Genomic DNA, 18,566 nt, shown 5'->3' with positions numbered 1-18,566 from the left:
AAAAGTGGCATCATTTTAAACAGTGAAATCATACTAACAAAATGTAATGACCAGCCAGTGTGCAATACTGGATTCTGCAAAAACATAAAAAACTGAATGCAGAATACTGGACAAAGAAATTCTCTACAGACATTTTTTTCATCTAAATCTTATCTTAATACAGTTATGTATTGACTTATTTATATGTGTATGCATGTATTTATTGATTTATTTAGTACTGTTAGCATAGAGTTCTGAGTTTTTCTTTAGATAGGCAAAGGCCATATATTGATCACATACACGCCATTTAAATAAATGTTTCTTAAAAACTAAAAAGCATTTTTTTTAAAAACTTAGGAATTTGCTGAGTCACTAAAATACTGAGTCTACGACCACATGAGCATGATTGTAAGCATCCTCTGGTAAACTGACTGTAGGAAATCTAGCTTGGAATTTGTTTTTTTGTGCGCAGCACAGATTTTCTGTGCGCGGAGACCGTGTCAGCAGAGGGAACAGTGTTCACAAGCCCTGGCTAAGTGCTGTTATGCTGGATTTCTCTTCAGAGAATGAGAGAGTCACTTCTCTGTGAGTGTGTGTCATGAAGGGGAAAATTCTGACTGCTGGCTGTGCTACTGCATCGAACAACAGCTCAGAGTAATCTCCTGGAATGTTGTCTGCATAAGGTGTTTTTTAAGCACACTAGTTTACCAGTAGTCCAAAAGTCCAAAGATCAATGATTGCCTCTGCGGTGATATTTTCAGATCTGCAGATATCTGTCTTAGACACTCAGGTGAAGACAGGTGCAGAGTTGTCAACTGATCACCATCTGGTGGTGAGTTGGATCTAAGAGTAAGGAATACTACCAGACAGACCAGGAAAACCTAAACATCTAGTAAGGGTGAAAAGGGACTGTCTGGCGGAGACCCCTGTCTGTCAGGGTCTTCAACTGCCATGGCCAGAAGCATTTGTCATGCCCCCCAGAGGAGGCTGGAGACACGATATCCACATGGGCCGTGTTCAAGACCTGTTAGGAGCTATGGCTAGAAGGATGTCATGCCTGTCTTGGCAGTAATTTCAGAACGTGGTGGTACACAGAATGGTGAGGGTAACCGCCAGGCTGAAGAAGAAGTTGACCTTGGCATGTCTAGAAACAGCTGACAGGTGTGTCTCTCTCTCTCTCCTACTTCAAGGGGAAATTTGGTAACTTTGAGCTCAGCATGACCAAGAGGACTAACTACAGCAGTCAGTGTCTCTTGTGATGTACACAACACATGAGCCAAAATATTGTTAAGATAGACTCAGACTTGTACCTATCCTCTCAAACTGTTGAACAGGATATGTTACCTTGTGCAGCCTGGTGACTTTCTCACGACAAGTCTCCATCTCCTGCCTCAGCATCCTGTTCTCCTCCGTCAATACATTCACCATCTGATTGGCACGGGTTATCATTGCAAAGTGTTCCCCCTGCAGGTGGGAAAAGGAATGTGGCATGGGGAACTGTCCAGGTTGGATTGGCAGCTGGAGTGGTGGCGGTCCTTGGATCTGTTGCTGTTGCTGTTGTTGATATGGATGATGGTGGTGGTGGTGGTGCTGCTGCTGCATCCTTGGGGTGGAACCATAAGGGTCAAGTGAGAAACCGTGACCCCTCTGTGATGTTGGGTGAATAGACACTGGCGTGAAGGGCTCAGCCACCTGGTGGGAGCCAGCACCCTGTGGACTACGAGGCCCCATGCTTGGGAAGGGCTCTCCCTGGCTCTGGGATTGCTGGTGAGGGAAGGAAGGATGAGATGAGTGGGAGGCACTAAGCAAGCTGCTGATGGTGGAGGACTGGGCTCGAGACAAGGAACCCACGGAGGTGACAGAGGAGGTGGGACTATGCTGGTGAATGTTCCTCTGGGAATGAACCAACCCCTCCTTGCTGGACCTGAGGAGAGATCAATTCTGTAGTTACATGGTCTATAGCTTTGCGTTGATGTACAGAATAAGGAACATGTGTTAAGATGGCTGAAGTGGATTTTTTGTTTACCAACAGAGAGAGTACGTGGCAAGTGTGCATGCATTTCGTGTTTCTTTTGCTATCAGCTGCCTCATATTATAATTTTAATTACAATCATTGCTCTTACAGCAACAATCAGGAGAAAAAAGATAGCAGAAATATTTTTAAATGCATTTAAAAAGAACTTCTCTAGAAGGAGTAAAAATGAACTCGGAAAATTACACCAAGTTCTTGGAACAAAATTTTATACCATGGTACAAATCAAAGCCTGCCAGTTACAAGAAGAGCATCATCTTCATGCAGGACAATGCGCCAAGTCATGCCTCCAAGTACACAAAAGAGTGGCTGGCCAAGAAGAATTTCAAGGACAAACGCCTGATGACATGCCCCCCTGCTTCACCAGATCTAAACCCAATAGAGAACCTTTGGGCAATTCTCAAACAGGAGTTGTACGCCAATGGCCGCCAGTTTTCTTCTAAGGACAATCTTTGGAGAGCAATATTGACCACAAGCAAGAACATTGACTCTAAAACCATCAAAAAGCTCACATGCTCAGTTGATTCTAGACTGGTTAAAGTATTGCAGAAGAAAGGCGGTTATATCAACATGTGATAAATACATTTTCAATTAAATATTGTTTAAAATTGTTATTTTTTATTATACCATTGTTGAATATTGTCTTAAAAATAAAGATTATCATGTTATGTACTTGTTGGTATAAAATAAAAGTGTTGTTTACTTTTAAAACTGAACTTTGTTTATTTTTTTATTTGACTTGCATAATTATCTGGAACAGTCATATTCTAGAAAATTGGATTATTACACCTCTAAATAATACAAATATTCCAAAACTACCAAATAATGCTCACAATAGGCCTTTGCAACAGTAAAAAAGCAGATTTAGTAAAATTAAGCAAAAAGCCTCTTCACAATAATGAAAAATCACATTTGCATAATTGTCTGGAACACACAGTAGACTGGCCAAGTCAATCTCCAAACTAAAACCCTGTAGAGATGCATTTCACCTTCTAAAGCAGAGACTGAAAGGAGTAACCCCCAAAACAAACAACAACTGAAAGAGACTGTGGTGAAAGCCTGGAAAAGCATCACAAAATAAGAATGTTAAAGTTTGGTGATGTCAGTGGGTCACGGGGTTGATGCAAGTATTGCAAACAAAGGATTTGCAACTAAATATTAACTCTTATTCAACTGAATCTATTTTAAGGCTATCTGTTCCAATATTTTTGCTCCCCTAAAAATTTAGTGTTCCATGACAAATAATGCTATCTTGTAAGTTGTGTATCAGATCCAAATGTAAATACCTGGATATAAAAGTTGAAATGTTGATCTCTTGTGTTGTATTCATATTTTGATGTCAAACCCAATGTTTTCAATCAACAGCAAAAATAAAGGAATTACCCTCACTGTTCCAGTACTTTTGAAGGGGAGTGTATTTTACAACACATACATACAATATGCATGTATACACACATTGTATTGTCAGTGAGAGGAAATGGCAGTTCAGATTTGAACAAAGATCAGGGTTTTCCAGATGACATGGGGTAGCCAGAAATTAGGGAAACATTGGGCAGTTAAGGGAGTCCAGAGGCAGTCAACACAGTATGTACATAGCCATTAAAATTTAAAACTACACCCAGTCTTGACAGATCCAAATTTTATCATATTGTTATTACTCGATTCTATGAATTGCTTTGATTCACAAGTTTTAAATTGTTCTGCTATACTGTTGTAACCACTAGCCCCTGCTTCAAACAATATGTACATCAAAATAGAAAAATGTGTATGGTCCCAACCACAGGTGCTCTATATGAATGTGTGTGAAAGCGTTGCAGCTGAGAGGCTGTGCTCTGCCAATTAGAGGGCGGAGAGTTGGCTTTAGTGTTATTAGCAAAATAATAGATGGGAAAAACATTTAGAATTGCATTGGGTCAGATCATATCCAAATCTACATTCAAAGCATACTCATTAAAAATGGTAATAGGTGTCCTGTGTCTCCTCTCCTCTGCAGTTACATTGCAGAAGTTAATAAACAATTGCTACAGTGCATAATTTGAAACAGATGGTTGTATGAAAACTTTTTAACATACACATCCTTTGCTCATGTCTGATTCACGTGATATTTGTGTGCTCACTGAGCAAGATTTGTTTTTGAGGAAGATGGTAAAACACCGTTGACTGACTATATGTAGAAAAATTCCTACCTTTAGCATTCAGAGAAACGTCATCAAAGCCAAGCAGATCATGTCCCTGCTTGTCCTGTCCTGATGATTAAAAATCTGTGGTATTCATGGCTGTTTAAATCTGGTTTGCTCTGAGATAAATTGAGGTGAACAGGCCCAACAGGATCTCTTTGTCGTCTCAGAAAATACTATTGCGAAACCATGAAAAGGTTGCACTTCTTTGTTTTTCTTATAGCCAAATACAGTCTAAAATTATAAATGCTTCGAAGTTTTACTGTGATAATTATTGATTTCCTTTTATAAGTTACAAAAGTCAAAATGACGCCACACAGTCATCTCAGGTGGACATCATTGAATGTGTCTTTTTGGATAATCTCAAGTCCCCCACCCCATCCCCACCCCCACAGAATTTAAAGAATATGTTTTGTGGTCCTGCAATTGCTACAGTTGCAATGGAAAGACTTCAGTAACTTTTGGTAAAGAGAGACATTCACTATGACAAATAATTATAGGATTTAACAATGATCAGATGCAAACAGTATTATAGTGCTGCTACTCACACTGGAGTATGAATGGATCCATTGTACGTGCTTTGAGTATGCCTTAATAGAAAAGCACTATATAAATCTAATCCATTATTACTATTATTATTAAAGACAGCTGTGTAGATTCTTAATTTCATGTGCACACAGAAAATTACTTTTAATTTTGTTTTGTTCTATTCATATTCATATTCCCTTGTTATTCGGTTCATTTTTTAGGAGTGCAACAATAATGCATTGCAATTTGATTATTAGCAAACATACACCGAGATCACCACTAGATTGCTTTGAACTTTAAAGTGCACCTGGAAAGTATAGAAGATCACACATAGCTGGAAGTTGCTGGAATTTTTCAGAGACTCAAAGCTATATTAGCATTCCTCTGGAGTTGTCTTTGTGTCCACCTGACAAATGAAACTGACCGAAGAGCACATGTGACTCAAGCTAAAAATGTCGAGGAAGTCATTACAGTGTTGGGCCATACATTTCATTCACTGTTAAAGTATTGATGTATAGATTTCAAAAATTCAATACTAAACAGCTTCAGGAGTGTATGGGATAGGTGTGTTCCTTACCTGAATGAGCCATAGTCAGGTGGGGGCTGGTACCGGACATGAGGCACCTCCCTCGAGTGTTCTCTGCCTCTCTGTTCCTGGTAAAAATGGCCTCCAGACTCCTGCTGTTTGGTGGGTGAACCCATTCCTTTAAAAGGGTAGTCTGGAGGTGGGCCACGATGCTGCGATTTGTAATAGTCACCAGGTGGCCCTGGAGGAGGCAGTGGGGGTGAGAGTGGGGTGCTGGTGACAGGAGCATGAGCCTTCACACCGCTGGTCGCTAAAGACAGCTGCATAAGTCGTTCACTGAGAGACCGAACATGGCCTTGCTTCAGATCCTTTAGTCCATCATCCTGGTGTACCTTTCCTGCACCACCCACTCGTTGCACTGTCGGGCGGCCCTCAGTGCGCACCTTGGCACTGCTCACCCCAGTAACATAGAAGGCAGCGCCCACTGAGGTGGGAAGAGAAGATTGCTGAGGCTGGCTGTTCTGTTGCTGCGGTTGAGGAGGAGGAACATGACCACGAAAGTATTGTGACTGCACTTTGGCCTCTTCATATGTAGGAAGGTCCTCAGAGGTCAGACACTGTCCTTGGTTGCTCCCGCCACCTCCACTGTTACTTCCACCTCCTCCAGTCCCTAAACTTCCTCCCCCAACACTGTTTCCGCCCCCACCTCCTACTCTGGTGGAGCCCAGCTTCTCTAAACCGTTGTCTGTCTGCAACTCTTGTCCCTGGGGCTCTTGTCGAGCAATGTGTGGAGTCATGGAGTGATCATCAGAGGGGCCTACCTGTCCCTGTACTGAGTAACCTCCTCCACTTCCAGCTCCTGCACCTCCTCCTGCTTGTTGTTGTTGTTGTTGTTGCTGGTGTTGCAGCACATAATTGCGGCTTATCTGCTCCTGTATGAGGCGCTGTAGGACAGTGCTGCTGCCACCTCCTACACTATTGCTGCTGTTGGAAGACTCTTCAGCCGCAGCTCTCATCTCCACCTCGCGCTGGCCACGTACCTCATGGAAGGACAAGCTCCGCCCACGGTCTATTTTCCCTGATAGACATATGGGAAAGTGCAAGAATGAATGAGAAAAAAGAAGCAATGCAGTGAAGGGATCAAAGGAAGGAGCTTTTGAAGGTTGAATGTCATAGAAAGTAAAAGATCCAACACAGTGACAGCCAAGGGCAGAGAGAGTAAAGTGCTGAAGTACGGGCTAAAAGCATTCAGTCTAGAAAGGCACATGGAACATCCACCACCACTCATCCCTGCACACACAGTGGAACAAGACTGAAGGAAGAACAATTTCTGAAAAAAAACTGAGAGCCATACCACCATCCCTGAACCCCCAAACCAAAATCCCTAGCACTGCAAATATCAAGACAAACTATTTCAACCGCAGAATAGCCACTGTCTAATGCCTATTAAAACTGGTTACCTTTCTTGGAAGCTTCTTGCTTTTTAACACTGAATCATGGTGAATTGGCTTTTTTGGTAAAAATAAATAAATAAATAAATAAAATAAAATAAAGTAAAATAAAATAAATAAATAAATTAATTAATTAATTAAAACTCTTTTATGTCAAAGTGAAAACCGATTTCTACAAGGTAATGTCAATTAATTAGAAATATAAAATAAGTGACTGCACAAGTATTCAGTCCCTTCAATTTAGTATTTAGTAGATGGACCTCTGGCTGCAATTACAGCATTGAACCTGTGTAAGCATGTCTCAGTTAGCTTTGTACATTGGGACCAAGTGATTTTATAAGATTCTTACTGTGATGCAGACAAGATAAAGTCAAAATACAAACAGACTAAAACAAAGTAGCAGAAAACAGTTGTTTGCACTAAAAAAAACTACTGTGGTTTGATAATCAAACAATGATAAGGGTGCCTGTGCACTGGAATGCCTGTTGGTTGTTTCAGGACAAAAGTAGAAACTTTTTTTTTTTTTTACAAAACGTGAATGCAAAATGCAGACACCTCACAATATCAGAGAGAAACTTGTGAACTACATCTGCACAACTGTGACATTGGGATGCCATCTAATATATACTGACAGTCAATAGAAACTTTGAGGTAGAAATGTACGCAGAATTCTACTTGTAGGGGGGTTGTAATTAATACATTGTGGATTTACTGATGATCTAGTGCCCTGGTAGTTGAGATAATGATGAGTTGTCATTTTGTCATGATTCATTGCACATGGGTTGGTCACTTTGCAAAAGTGAACCAAATACACACCAAGCAATACTCAGTGAGTATCTGCACAATTTGAGAATGGGCTTTGAAGGCCTATATAAAGGCCCAAAAAAAGGCCACCATTGTTAGTCCAGTGAACAGCATCATGCCGCGTCTATCACATGAACAACGTCTCCGGGCACTGGGTATGGTGGAGACCGGTTTGAGCTACAGTGATATAGCCGGGCGTATGGGCTGTTCCCAACCCACAATCAGAAGCCTGGTCCAAAGCATGCGCCGATGGATTGCTGCCTGCATCGAAGCAAATGGAGGCCATACTCGGTATTGACTGTTGTGACTTTGTGTTTGGCAGGTGCCGTTTTCTTTTGTGAAATTCTTTATTTTGAAATCATTCTTGAAACTTTAGATTTTTGTTTCTGTATGCCAATATGCTAAACAAATGATTCATATGAAGAAAATGCAGTTTCGGGCTTCAAAATAAAAATTATGTTGAAAAATATGGTCTCAAAGTTTCTATTGACTGTCAGTGTATATTTTCATTACGTTATTCTTCATTATCATCTCTTTTCAGTTAATCAGTAAACCATTCGATCAATACAATGGTAAGAACTACTGAAGTTCAAGGAAACATAAAATATGTCATGCTGTTCAACCGACAGTCCAAAAAAATAGTGATCACTTTACTGAAACAGGAATTCAGCCAAAATGCAACTGCATAACATGACTTCAATCACTAAACACTGGATAAATGGTTAACATATTTGGTTAATTGGCTGTGGCACAAAAAGCATTATATAAATTTATAAATAATGAAAAAAAGATGGATATTCTCACATCGGATTCCAAGAAATTTGAGTGGAAATGTTCAGACAGCATTTAAGACTAAAACATGTGATTTCAGTCAAACATCTAACGCTGTCAAAGTGGAAACCACCTGGGATATCTTTGAGTCAAATTCCTCATCTACTAAAAGCAATAAAAGTCCCACAATTATTCAATTAAGAGGTCTAAATTTAAGACCATATATGATAACATCTTGGTTATACACACGTGGACAAAATTGTTGGTACCCCTCAGTTAAAGAAGGAAAAACCCACAATTCTCACTGAAATCACTTGAAACTCACAAAAGTAACAATAAATAAAAATTTATTGAAAATTAAATAATCAAAATCAGCCATCACTTTTGAATTGTTGATTAACATAATTATTTAAAAAAACAAACTAATGAAATAGGGCTGGACAAAAATGATGGTACCCATAACTTAATATTTTGTTGCACAACCTTTTGAGGCAATCACTGCAATTAAACGATTTCTGTATTTGTCAATGAGCGTTCTGCAGCTGTCAACAGGTATTTTGGCCCACTCCTCATGAGCAAACAGCTCCAGTTGTCTCAGGTTTGATGGGTGTCTTCTCCAAATGGCATGTTTCAGCTCCTTCCACATATGTTCAATGGGATTCAGATCTGGGCTCATAGAAGGCCACTTTAGAATAGTCCAACGCTTTTCTCTCAGTCATTCTTGGGTGTTTTTGGCTGTGTGTTTTGGATCGTTGTCCTGTTGGAAGACCCATGACCTGCGACTGAGACCAAGCTTTCTGACACTAGGCAGCACATTTCTCTCCAGAATGCCTTGATAGTCTTCAGATTTCATCGTACCTTGCACACTTTCAAGACACCCTGTGCCAGATGCAGCAAAGCAGCCCCAAAACATTACTGAGCCTCCTCCATGTTTCACCGTAGGGACAGTGTTCTTTTCTTCGTATGCTTGGTTTTTGAGTCTATGAGCATAGAGTTGATGTGCCTTACCAAAAAGCTCCAGTTTGGTCTCATCTGTCCAAAGGACATTCTCCCAGAAGCTTTGTGGCTTGTCAACATGCATTTTTGCAAATTCCAGTCTGGCTTTTTTATGAGTTTTTTTCAGCAGTGGTGTCCTCCTTGGTCGTCTCCCATGAAGTCCACTTTGGCTCAAACAACGACGAATGGTGCGATCTGACACTGATGTACCTTGGCCTTGGAGTTCACCTTTAATTTCTTTGGAGGTTGCTCTGGGCTCTTTGGATACAATTCCAACGATCCGTCTCTTCAATTTGTCATCAATTTTCCTCTTGCGGCCACGTCCAGGGAGGTTGGCTACTGTCCCGTGGGTCTTGAACTTCTGAATAATATGAGCCACTGTTGTCACAGGAACTTCAAGCTGTTTAGAGATGGTCTTATAGCCTTTACCTTTAAGATGTTTGTCTATCATTTTTTTTCGGATGTCCTGGGACAATTCTCTCCTTCGCTTTCTGTTGTCCATGTTCAGTGTGGTACACACCTTTTCACCAAACAGCAGGGTGACTACTTGTCTCCCTTTAAATAGGCAGACTGACTGATTATGAGTTTGGAAACACCTGTGATGTCAATTAAATGACACACCTGAGTTAATCATGTCACTCTGGTCAAATAGTTTTCAATCTTTTATAGAGGTACCATCATTTTTGTCCAGGCCTGTTTCATTAGTTTGTTTTTTTAAATAATTATGTTAATCAACAATTCAAAAGTAATGGCTGTTTTTGATTATTTAATTTTCAATAAATTTTTACTTATTGTTACTTTTGTGAGTTTCAAGTGATTTCAGTGAGAATTGTGGGTTTTTCCTTCTTTAACTGAGGGGTACCAACAATTTTGTCCACGTGTGTAGTCTTGAGAAACAAATATTTTTTTTAACTTTATAAATAATTTAAATACCCTAAAATTATGAAGTTGGGACAATAAATATTTGGACATTGACACAATTTTCACCATTTCGGCTCTGTACATCACTACAGTAGATTTGAGTTTAAACAATCAAGATGTGCTTTCAGTGCAGACAGCTGTTACTATCAGTGAAGCAAGCCATCATTAGGCTGAAAAGTCTAAGCAAACCGATCAGGGAGACCACAAAACATCAGTGGCCAAATCAACTGTTGGATACATTCTTAAAAAGCAAGAATGCACTGGTGAGCTCAGCAACACCAAACGCCAAAGACCCGGAAAATCATGGAAAACAAGTATTGTGGATGACTTCTTTCCCTGGTAAAGAAAACCCCCTCACAACAGTTGGCCAGATCAAGAACACTCTCCAAGAGATTAAAGTCAACAGTTAAGAGAATACTTCACCAGAATGAATACAGAGGGTTCATCACAAGGTGTAAACCATTGGTGAGATTCAAAAACAGAAAGGCCAGATTAGAGTTTGCCAAAAAAACATCTGAGAAAGCCTGTGCACTTGAGGAACAGCATCCTATGGAAAGATGAGACAAAGATCAACTTGTCCCAGAATGATGGGTAGAGAAGAATACGGCAAAGGGGAGGAACCGCTCAACATCCAAAGCATACCATCTCATCAGTGAAGCATGGTTGCAGTAGTATGATGGTGTGGGCATGTATGGCTGCCAGTGGAACTGGTTCTGTTATATCTATTGATGATCTGACTGCTGACAAAAGCAGCAGGATGAATTCTGAAGTGTTTTGGGCAATATTATCTGCTCATATTTAGCCAAATGCTTAAGGACTCATTGGACAGCGTGTCATGTTGGAGATGGATAATGACCCCAAGGATATTGTGAAAGCAACCAAACAGTTTTTTAAGGCACAGAACTGGAATGTTCTACACTGGCCAAGTCAATCACCTAACATGAATCCAATTCAGCATGAAGACAAACTTGAAGAGAAAATGCTCCAAGAACAAGCAGGAACTGAAGACAGCAGCAGTAGAGGCCTGGCAGAGCATCACCAGGGACCAAACCCAGTGTCTGGTGAAGTCTATTGGTTCCAGGCTTCAGGCAGTCATTGACTGCAAAGGATTTGCAACAAAAAAGTGATGATTTGATTTATTTGTGTTAGTTTGTTCAATTGTGTTTGGTCCCTTAAAAAAGTGGAGGGCACACAGAAAATGTGCTTTAATTCCTCCACAGTTGACCTGATTTTGATGTAAATACCCTCAAATTAAAGCTGAAAGTCTGGACATAAAGCACATCTTGATTGTTTAATTTCAAATGTATTGTGGCGGTGTACAGAGTCGAAATGCTGAAAATTGTGTCTATTATGGACCAGCAACTTCCAGCTATGTTTGGTCTCACTATTTATGGACCTGATTGTATGTTCTGGAGAAATCACTGTAGAGCTGCATCTGTATTCATGTGGTTTCTTCTGACAGCGCTGAATGTTAGTAACTCGTTTTGCATCTTGTTCTACAGAGAAAAAAAAGAAATCATTACATCTAGCAGTTTCTGTTATCCTTCTCATTCTCAAGGAGGAAGATGCTTTTTTCCGAAACATCTGCAGGCAAATGAAATATGAGACAAAAGGAAAACTGTTAGCTTTGACGGATGTCTGCAAATGGTCAATTCCCTGCAAGCTGAAGAGACAGACACACACAAAAGAAATAAGTAGTTATGGAGTATCATGGGCTGGGGAGTGGAAATTTAGATGCACAGAAGATATTAACTTTTACTAAACCAAAATACACACAAAAAACAACAAAAAAACTAAATCAAAATACAGTGCCTTGTGAAAGTATTCGGCTCCCTTGAACTTTTCAACCTTTCGCCACATTTCAGGCTTCAAACAAAAAGATATAAAATTTTAATTTTTTGTCAAGAATCAACAACAATTGGGACACAATCGTGAAGTGGAATGAAATTTATTGGATATTTTATACTTTTTTAACAAATAAAAAACTGAAAAGTGGGGTGTGCAATATTATTCGGCCCCTTTACTTTCAGTGCAGCAAACTCACACCAGAAGTTCAGTGAGGATCTCTGAATGATCCAATGTTGTCCTAAATGACTGATGATGATAAATAGAATCCACCTGTGTGTAATCAAGTCTCCGTATAAATGCACCTGCTCTGTGATAGTCTCAGGGTTCTGTTTAAAGTGCAGAGAGCATCATGAAGACCAAGGAACACACCAGGCAGGTCCAAGATACTGTTGTGGAGAAGTTTAAAGCCAGATTTGTATACAAAAAGATTTTCCAAGCTTTAAACATCTCAAGGAGCACTGTGCGAGCAATCATATTGAAATGGAAGGAGTATCAGACCACTGCAAATCTACCAACACCCGGCCATCCCTCTAAACTTTCACCTCCAACAAGGAGAAGACTGATCAGAGATGCAGCCAAGAGGCCCATGATCACTCTGGATGAACTGCAGAGATCCACAGCTGAGGTGGGAGAGTCTGTCCATAAGACGACAATCAGTCGTACACTGCACAAATCTGGCCTTTATGGAAGAGTGGCAAGAAGAAAGCCATTTCTCAAAGATATCCATAAAAAGTCTCGTTTGAAGTTTGCCACAAGCCACCTGGGAGACACACCAAACATGTGGAAGAAGGTGCTCTGGTCAGATGAAACCAAAATGGAACTTTTTGGCCACGATGCAAAACGATATGTTTGGCGTAAAAGCAACACAGCTCATCACCCTGAACACACCATCCCCACTGTCAAACATGGTGGTGGCAGCCTCATGGTTTGGGCCTGCTTTTCTTCAGCAGGGACAGGGAAGATGGTTAAAATTGATGGGAAGATGAATGGAGCCAAATACAGGACCATTCCGGAAGAAAACCTGTTGGAGTCTGCAAAAGACCTGAGACTGGGATGGAGATTTATCTTCCAACAGGACAATGATCCAAAACATAAAGCCAAATCTACAATGGAATGGTTCACAAATAAACGTATCCAGGTGTTAGAATGGCCAAGTCCAGACCTGAATCCAATCGAGAATCTGTGGGCAGAGCTGAAGACTGCTGTTCACAAATGCTCTCCATCCAACCTCACTGAGCTCGAGCTGTTTTGCAAGGAAGAATGGGCAAGAATTTCAGTCTCTTGATGTGCAAAACTGATAGAGACATACCCCAAGTGACTTGCAGCTGTAATTGCAGCAAAAGGTGGCGCTACAAAGTATTAACGCAAGGGGGCCGAATAATATTGCACGCCCCACTTTTCAGGTTTTTATTTGTTAAAAAAGTTTAAAATGTCCAATAAATTTCGTTCCACTTCACGATTGTGTCCCACTTGTTGTTGATTCTTGACAAAAAATTAAAATTTTATATCTTTATGTTTGAAGCCTGAAATGTGGCGAAAGGTTGAAAAGTTCAAGGGGGCCGAATACTTTCACAAGGCACTATATGTAAGACTGCTAACCCTTTCAATCAAAGTTTCTCCCATCTAACATCTTGCTGCAACTCTTTTTATTTGTTTTTAATTCAACAGATGTCTAAAGTAAGTTAAGAAATCTGGGTTAGCTCTTTGGCAGTGAATAGTTTTGTTTTGTTTTTTTACTTCAATTATGCATACATAATAATTTCAGTGATTAAAAAGGTGGAAAAATGAAAGTAGGTACAACAATAATGATAAGCACACAGGACGTTCAGGGTCAGCTAACACAAATAACAAATACATCTGCATTCTTTTAGCAAAAAAAGCAAACAAAAAAAAACGCAATTCTGCAACCACAGCTCTCATGATGATAGAAAGATACAGTGGTGGGACAGACACAAAACTCAAAGGAACTTCATGTTGGCTTGGTAAATTTGTTATTGTTACATTACCATTACATTTCCATGCCTATTTATTTCATATGCCTATTTATCTGTTTAACACTGGTAAGCTTGTGTATGTAGTGCTTTATAATTTCCCTTATTTGCCCTTATTTTTGTTTATTTCTTTGGCTTACAACCGGGACTTCAGGACTAATTTCGTGCCATGTATGGTGAATATGTGTGCTGGTATGACAATAAAGAACCTTAAATTTACCATTTCCTGCAACAATATGTCTTTTAGTTTGACCTCACCCATGAGATGTTCTGAAACTGTTTTAGACAGACACCCTAAGATAAATGCTTGACATACACATGAAGGAAAAAGGATATCAGTGTTTGGAAGGTGTATGCATGCCTGAATAAAACAAGGTCTTGAAGTTGGTCAGTGCTGGAAGATGTATGCAGTAAGGTGAAAGCTTTGACGGTTTCTGTAATTGTTTGTTACAGGCATAAACAAATGACCAGCATAGTAATGTAGTTTCTGATATTGTTTGTTTAATGTGGTGCACTGTATTTTGTAGTCTTAAAATATTAGTTCAACTGTATTACTGTATCAGCCGTGATATTTCAGTTTGTACCACTACACAGCCCTGTAGACTGTAAATGAATACGGTCTTCAACATACTTCAACTCCCACTTCCTGCAGTTCACCCCCAAAATCTCTTTCTGAGGTGCCCTCCATACAGCCAGCTAACAATAGGACAAGAGAAGGACAAAAGAACAAAACAGATAAAGAGAACTGAGACGGATTGAGATGGCATGACATTAGATTCAATTATGGCAAGGGAGGAAGTGACTTATTTTCAGAGGTGGGTAGTTACGAGTTGCATTTACTCCGTTACATTTACTTGAGTAACTTTTGGAAAAAAATGTACTTGTGAGAGTAGTTTTACTCTGCCATACTTTTTACTTTTACTTGAGTAGATTTGTTAAGAAGAGACGCTACTCTTACTCCGTTACACTGGGCCACATTCGACTCATTACTTTTTTCTTTACCACATTAGATCCGCTTTATTTTGCTGGAGAGATGCCCCCAGTAGATTTACCACGACTGTGTTTCACCAATCAGATGAAACAACAATAATCACGTGACTCCGTTTCACCCTGCAGTCACATGACCACATACGAACTGTAGTGGTATAGCGGCACAAATTCTACACACGTAGCAGACAGGGAATGAAAAAAACGGGCATTTTCAAGACGTTTGATCTAGCTTCGGAATCCGACAACATTAGCATAGCACAACCCGATCTCACGGGGATTCGTGAAACTGTCACGTAAGTTTTAGTTTCGGTTTCGTGCGCACCAACACGATTTCGTCATGTTTTTCGTGCCGCTCACCACGAAATGTTTTTCGCTGTGGTAATCACATCTGAAAGTGGTTTATACCGGCGGATTCATGACGATCTAAGCTGTCCATCGGCGTATACTGCTTGTGTGATTGCGTTTGCGGCCGCCGGCCGCCGGACATTCTTGAAATTCCTATGCAAATTGGTAAGTGTACCACCGGCTTATGGTTAGGTTATGGTTAGGTTATGGTTAGGGTTATGGTTAGGGACGATGTCATGCAAAATATAGCGTTGGATTCGCCACGGTTTTACATTAAAAATATAATATACACATTCTTTTGAAATACGTTCTGAGTGGCACGAAAAGTCCGCCGTTTAAAATACATTGGTGCGCATTTCGTGGTGAGCGGCACGAAAAACATGATGAAATCGTGTTGGTGCGCACGAAACCGAAACTAAAACTTACGTGACAGTTTCACGAATCCCCGTGAGATCGGGCTGCATAGCATTAGCATGGATATCTCCGTCTTTTGTCTTCTGTTTACTAATACAGGCAAAGTGAAGCGTGATGTCATGCTTGGTAGGTCTGTGTGATATGGGGGGGGGGGGGTACAGCATGCACATACAATCTATGGGCATACAGTATATCTTGTCACTGGAAGTAGTTTTCACTGTTAAAACAAAAAATGTTACCTTACTACAGATATTTGTTTCAAAGCTTGATGTTGTGTAAAAGCTGGGATTTGTAAATTTGTGTTTCTTGTGCCTTAACTTGTCATTTTTTAAAGATGTTATTTATTTTTGCTATTTTTTATTTTATTATTTGGAAATACCAGAATTTGCACATTATTTAAAAAAATTTTCTGTCTGATCACATCACTTCTAAAAAATAAATTGGACATTACAATCAAACACTTACTCAGTTCTTGAGTAGTCTTTTCACCAAATACTTTCTTACTCAAGTAAATTTTTGGATGACTACTTTTTATTTCTACTTGAGTGATATTTTAAAGCAGGGACGGGGAACGTCCAGCCTCTGGGCCATATACGGCCCACGAGACCATTTCCAATGGCCCACAATGCAATACAATTTTTATATTTTATATCTTCATTTATGCATATATGAATAAATAAAAAATTAGGGGTGGAAAAATTGCCAGGCATTAGTTTTCTGAGAAAAAACAGACGTGTCCAAGTCAACGTCAGGGTCAGTGAATACAACATGCGATGTACGTGTCACTGTATTGGGCTGGAGTGATTGACACAACACAAGTGATGCATCATGGCAACTGTCAAGAAAAGGAAGGTGGATGCAGAGTGCCGCGTATTCCAGGAAAATGGACAAATGACTTTTTCTTTGTTGAAGTGAAAGGCAAGCCAGTGTGCCTTGTGTGTGGCGAGGCGCTGGCGGTGATGAAAAAGGCAAATGTCGAGCGCCATTACAGCTCGAAACTCCAGGAGTTGAGAGGACAAATGCGTTTGGATAAAATTAACACTCTTCGTCGGAGTTTGGATGCATAACAAGCAGCTTTCACACGACCACAGACTGACAGAGAGAATATTACGCGTGCAAGTTTTGTGGTGAGTGAATTAATAGCCAAGAAGCTGAAACCTCATGCTGAAGGAGTGCCTGGTAGCCACCGCGGAGCTTCTCGCGCCCGACAAAGTGAAATTATTTCAAAGCGTCAGTTTGTCTCGAAGAACTGTTTCAGACAGGATTACTAATATGGCGCAAGATATTGAAAAAACATTGAAGAACACTGCAAGAGACTTTGAGTATTTTTCTCTGGCTTGTGATGAGACAACAGACATCACAAACACAGCGCAGCTTGCCATTTTTGTGTGTGGGATTACGACCGAGTTTGAAACAAAGGAGGAGCTGCTGTCTTTGCAAGCCATGCATGGCACTACTAAAGGTGAGGATTTGTTTAATCAAGTTATTGTGGCCATGAACAATTTTGAACTGCCATTTGAGAAGTTGAGCGGCATCGCCACTGACGGAGCTCTCGCAATGGTTGGCATGCAAAAAGGATTGACTGCATTAGTCAAAAAAAGAAATGAGCCGTCTGAGTCTGGATCCAAGTGATTTAGTTGTATGCCACTGTATCATACATCAAGAGAGTTTATGTGCACATTCCCTGAAGCTTACCTGTGTGATGAAAACAGTTGTGTTCACCGTAAACTTCATTAAAAGCAGAGGGCTGAACAACCGCCAGTTCAAGGAGCTACTCAGCGAGCTTGAGTCAGAGTATGGTGATCTGGTGTATCATTGTGAAGTGCGATGGCTGAGTCGTGCAAATATACACTGCGGGAAGAAGTCAGACGCTTCATGGAGATGAAGGAGAAACCTGTCATGGAGCTCAGTGATGGCAAGTTCCTCTGTGATCTGGCCTTCATGGTGGACATCAGCAAGCACCTGTCAGAGCTAAACATGAAGCTGCAAGGTCCCAATCAGCTCATCAGCTCTCTGCTTTCAAATGTGAAATCATTTGAAGTGAAGTTAAGGCTGTGGCAAGGACAACTGGAAGGGGGAAACACTGTGCAGTTTTCCACCCTACAAGAACAAAAGCCTGATGTTACAACTGAATATGCTGGTGAGTGTGCAAAACTCATCCAGGCATTTGATGAGAGGTTTCATGATGTGAAAAATATACAAAAGGAACTCGACATGTTTGAGACGGCATTTAATGTGCAACCATCTAATGTGCCAGACAACCTCCAAATGGAAATAACTGAGCTGCAAAACAACAACGAGCTCAAAGCCAAGTCCAACAACCTCTCTCTGCTGGACTTTTACAAACTGTATAGCCATGCTGAGGATTTTCCCATCCTGAGGAGACATGCCCTGAAGTTTGCATCTCTGTTTGGGACAACGTACCGCTGTGAACAGTTCTTTTCAAAACTGACTCTTGCAAAGACCCGCCTCCGCTCAAGACTGACTGACTCAAACTTGGAAAACCAGCTTCGAGTAGTATCATCATCACTGCCAGCTGACATCAGACGCCTCGCTAAAGAAAAACAGTTCCAGCCATCGCATTAGGTGAGTCTACAAATGCAGCAATCATGAGGCTTAGTAACACAGCAGTTATAGACTTTCTTCGTCTTTTTTTCATCACCTTGTTCATAATAGAATGGCCTTTGGAGGACTTTATAAAAATTGAAATGGCCCTTGATATGAAAAAGGTTCCCCATCCCTCTTTTAAAGTAACATTACTGTTACTTGAGTACAGTTTTTTGGTACTCTACC

General features: G+C 40.4%; 1 protein-coding gene across 5 annotated transcripts in view; it reads right to left on the bottom strand.

Annotated features, from left to right (window-relative positions):
• The window catches only part of amot (angiomotin), a 101,441-nt gene that overhangs the window by 42,072 nt on the left and 40,803 nt on the right, over positions 1-18,566 (bottom strand). For 3 of the 5 annotated variants that reach the window (XM_051937665.1, XM_051937664.1, XM_051937666.1), the window contains 2 exons: positions 5,294-6,320; positions 1,324-1,903 (listed from right to left, as the gene is read on the bottom strand). In XM_051937665.1, coding sequence (XP_051793625.1) covers positions 1,324-1,903; positions 5,294-6,258 — 1,545 coding nt within the window. In that variant the 5' untranslated portion in view covers positions 6,259-6,320. Of the gene's footprint in view, positions 1-1,323; positions 1,904-5,293; positions 6,321-11,708; positions 11,770-18,566 lie in introns of all 5 variants that reach the window. The other 2 variants (XM_051937661.1, XM_051937663.1) reach the window with 1 other exon arrangement.

This window comes from Acanthochromis polyacanthus, chromosome 17 (assembly GCF_021347895.1).
Source record: "Acanthochromis polyacanthus isolate Apoly-LR-REF ecotype Palm Island chromosome 17, KAUST_Apoly_ChrSc, whole genome shotgun sequence".
NCBI lineage: Eukaryota > Metazoa > Chordata > Actinopteri > Pomacentridae > Acanthochromis > Acanthochromis polyacanthus.
The sequence above is the reverse complement of the archived record's forward strand: the minus strand, read 5'-3'. Positions and strand labels throughout refer to the sequence as shown.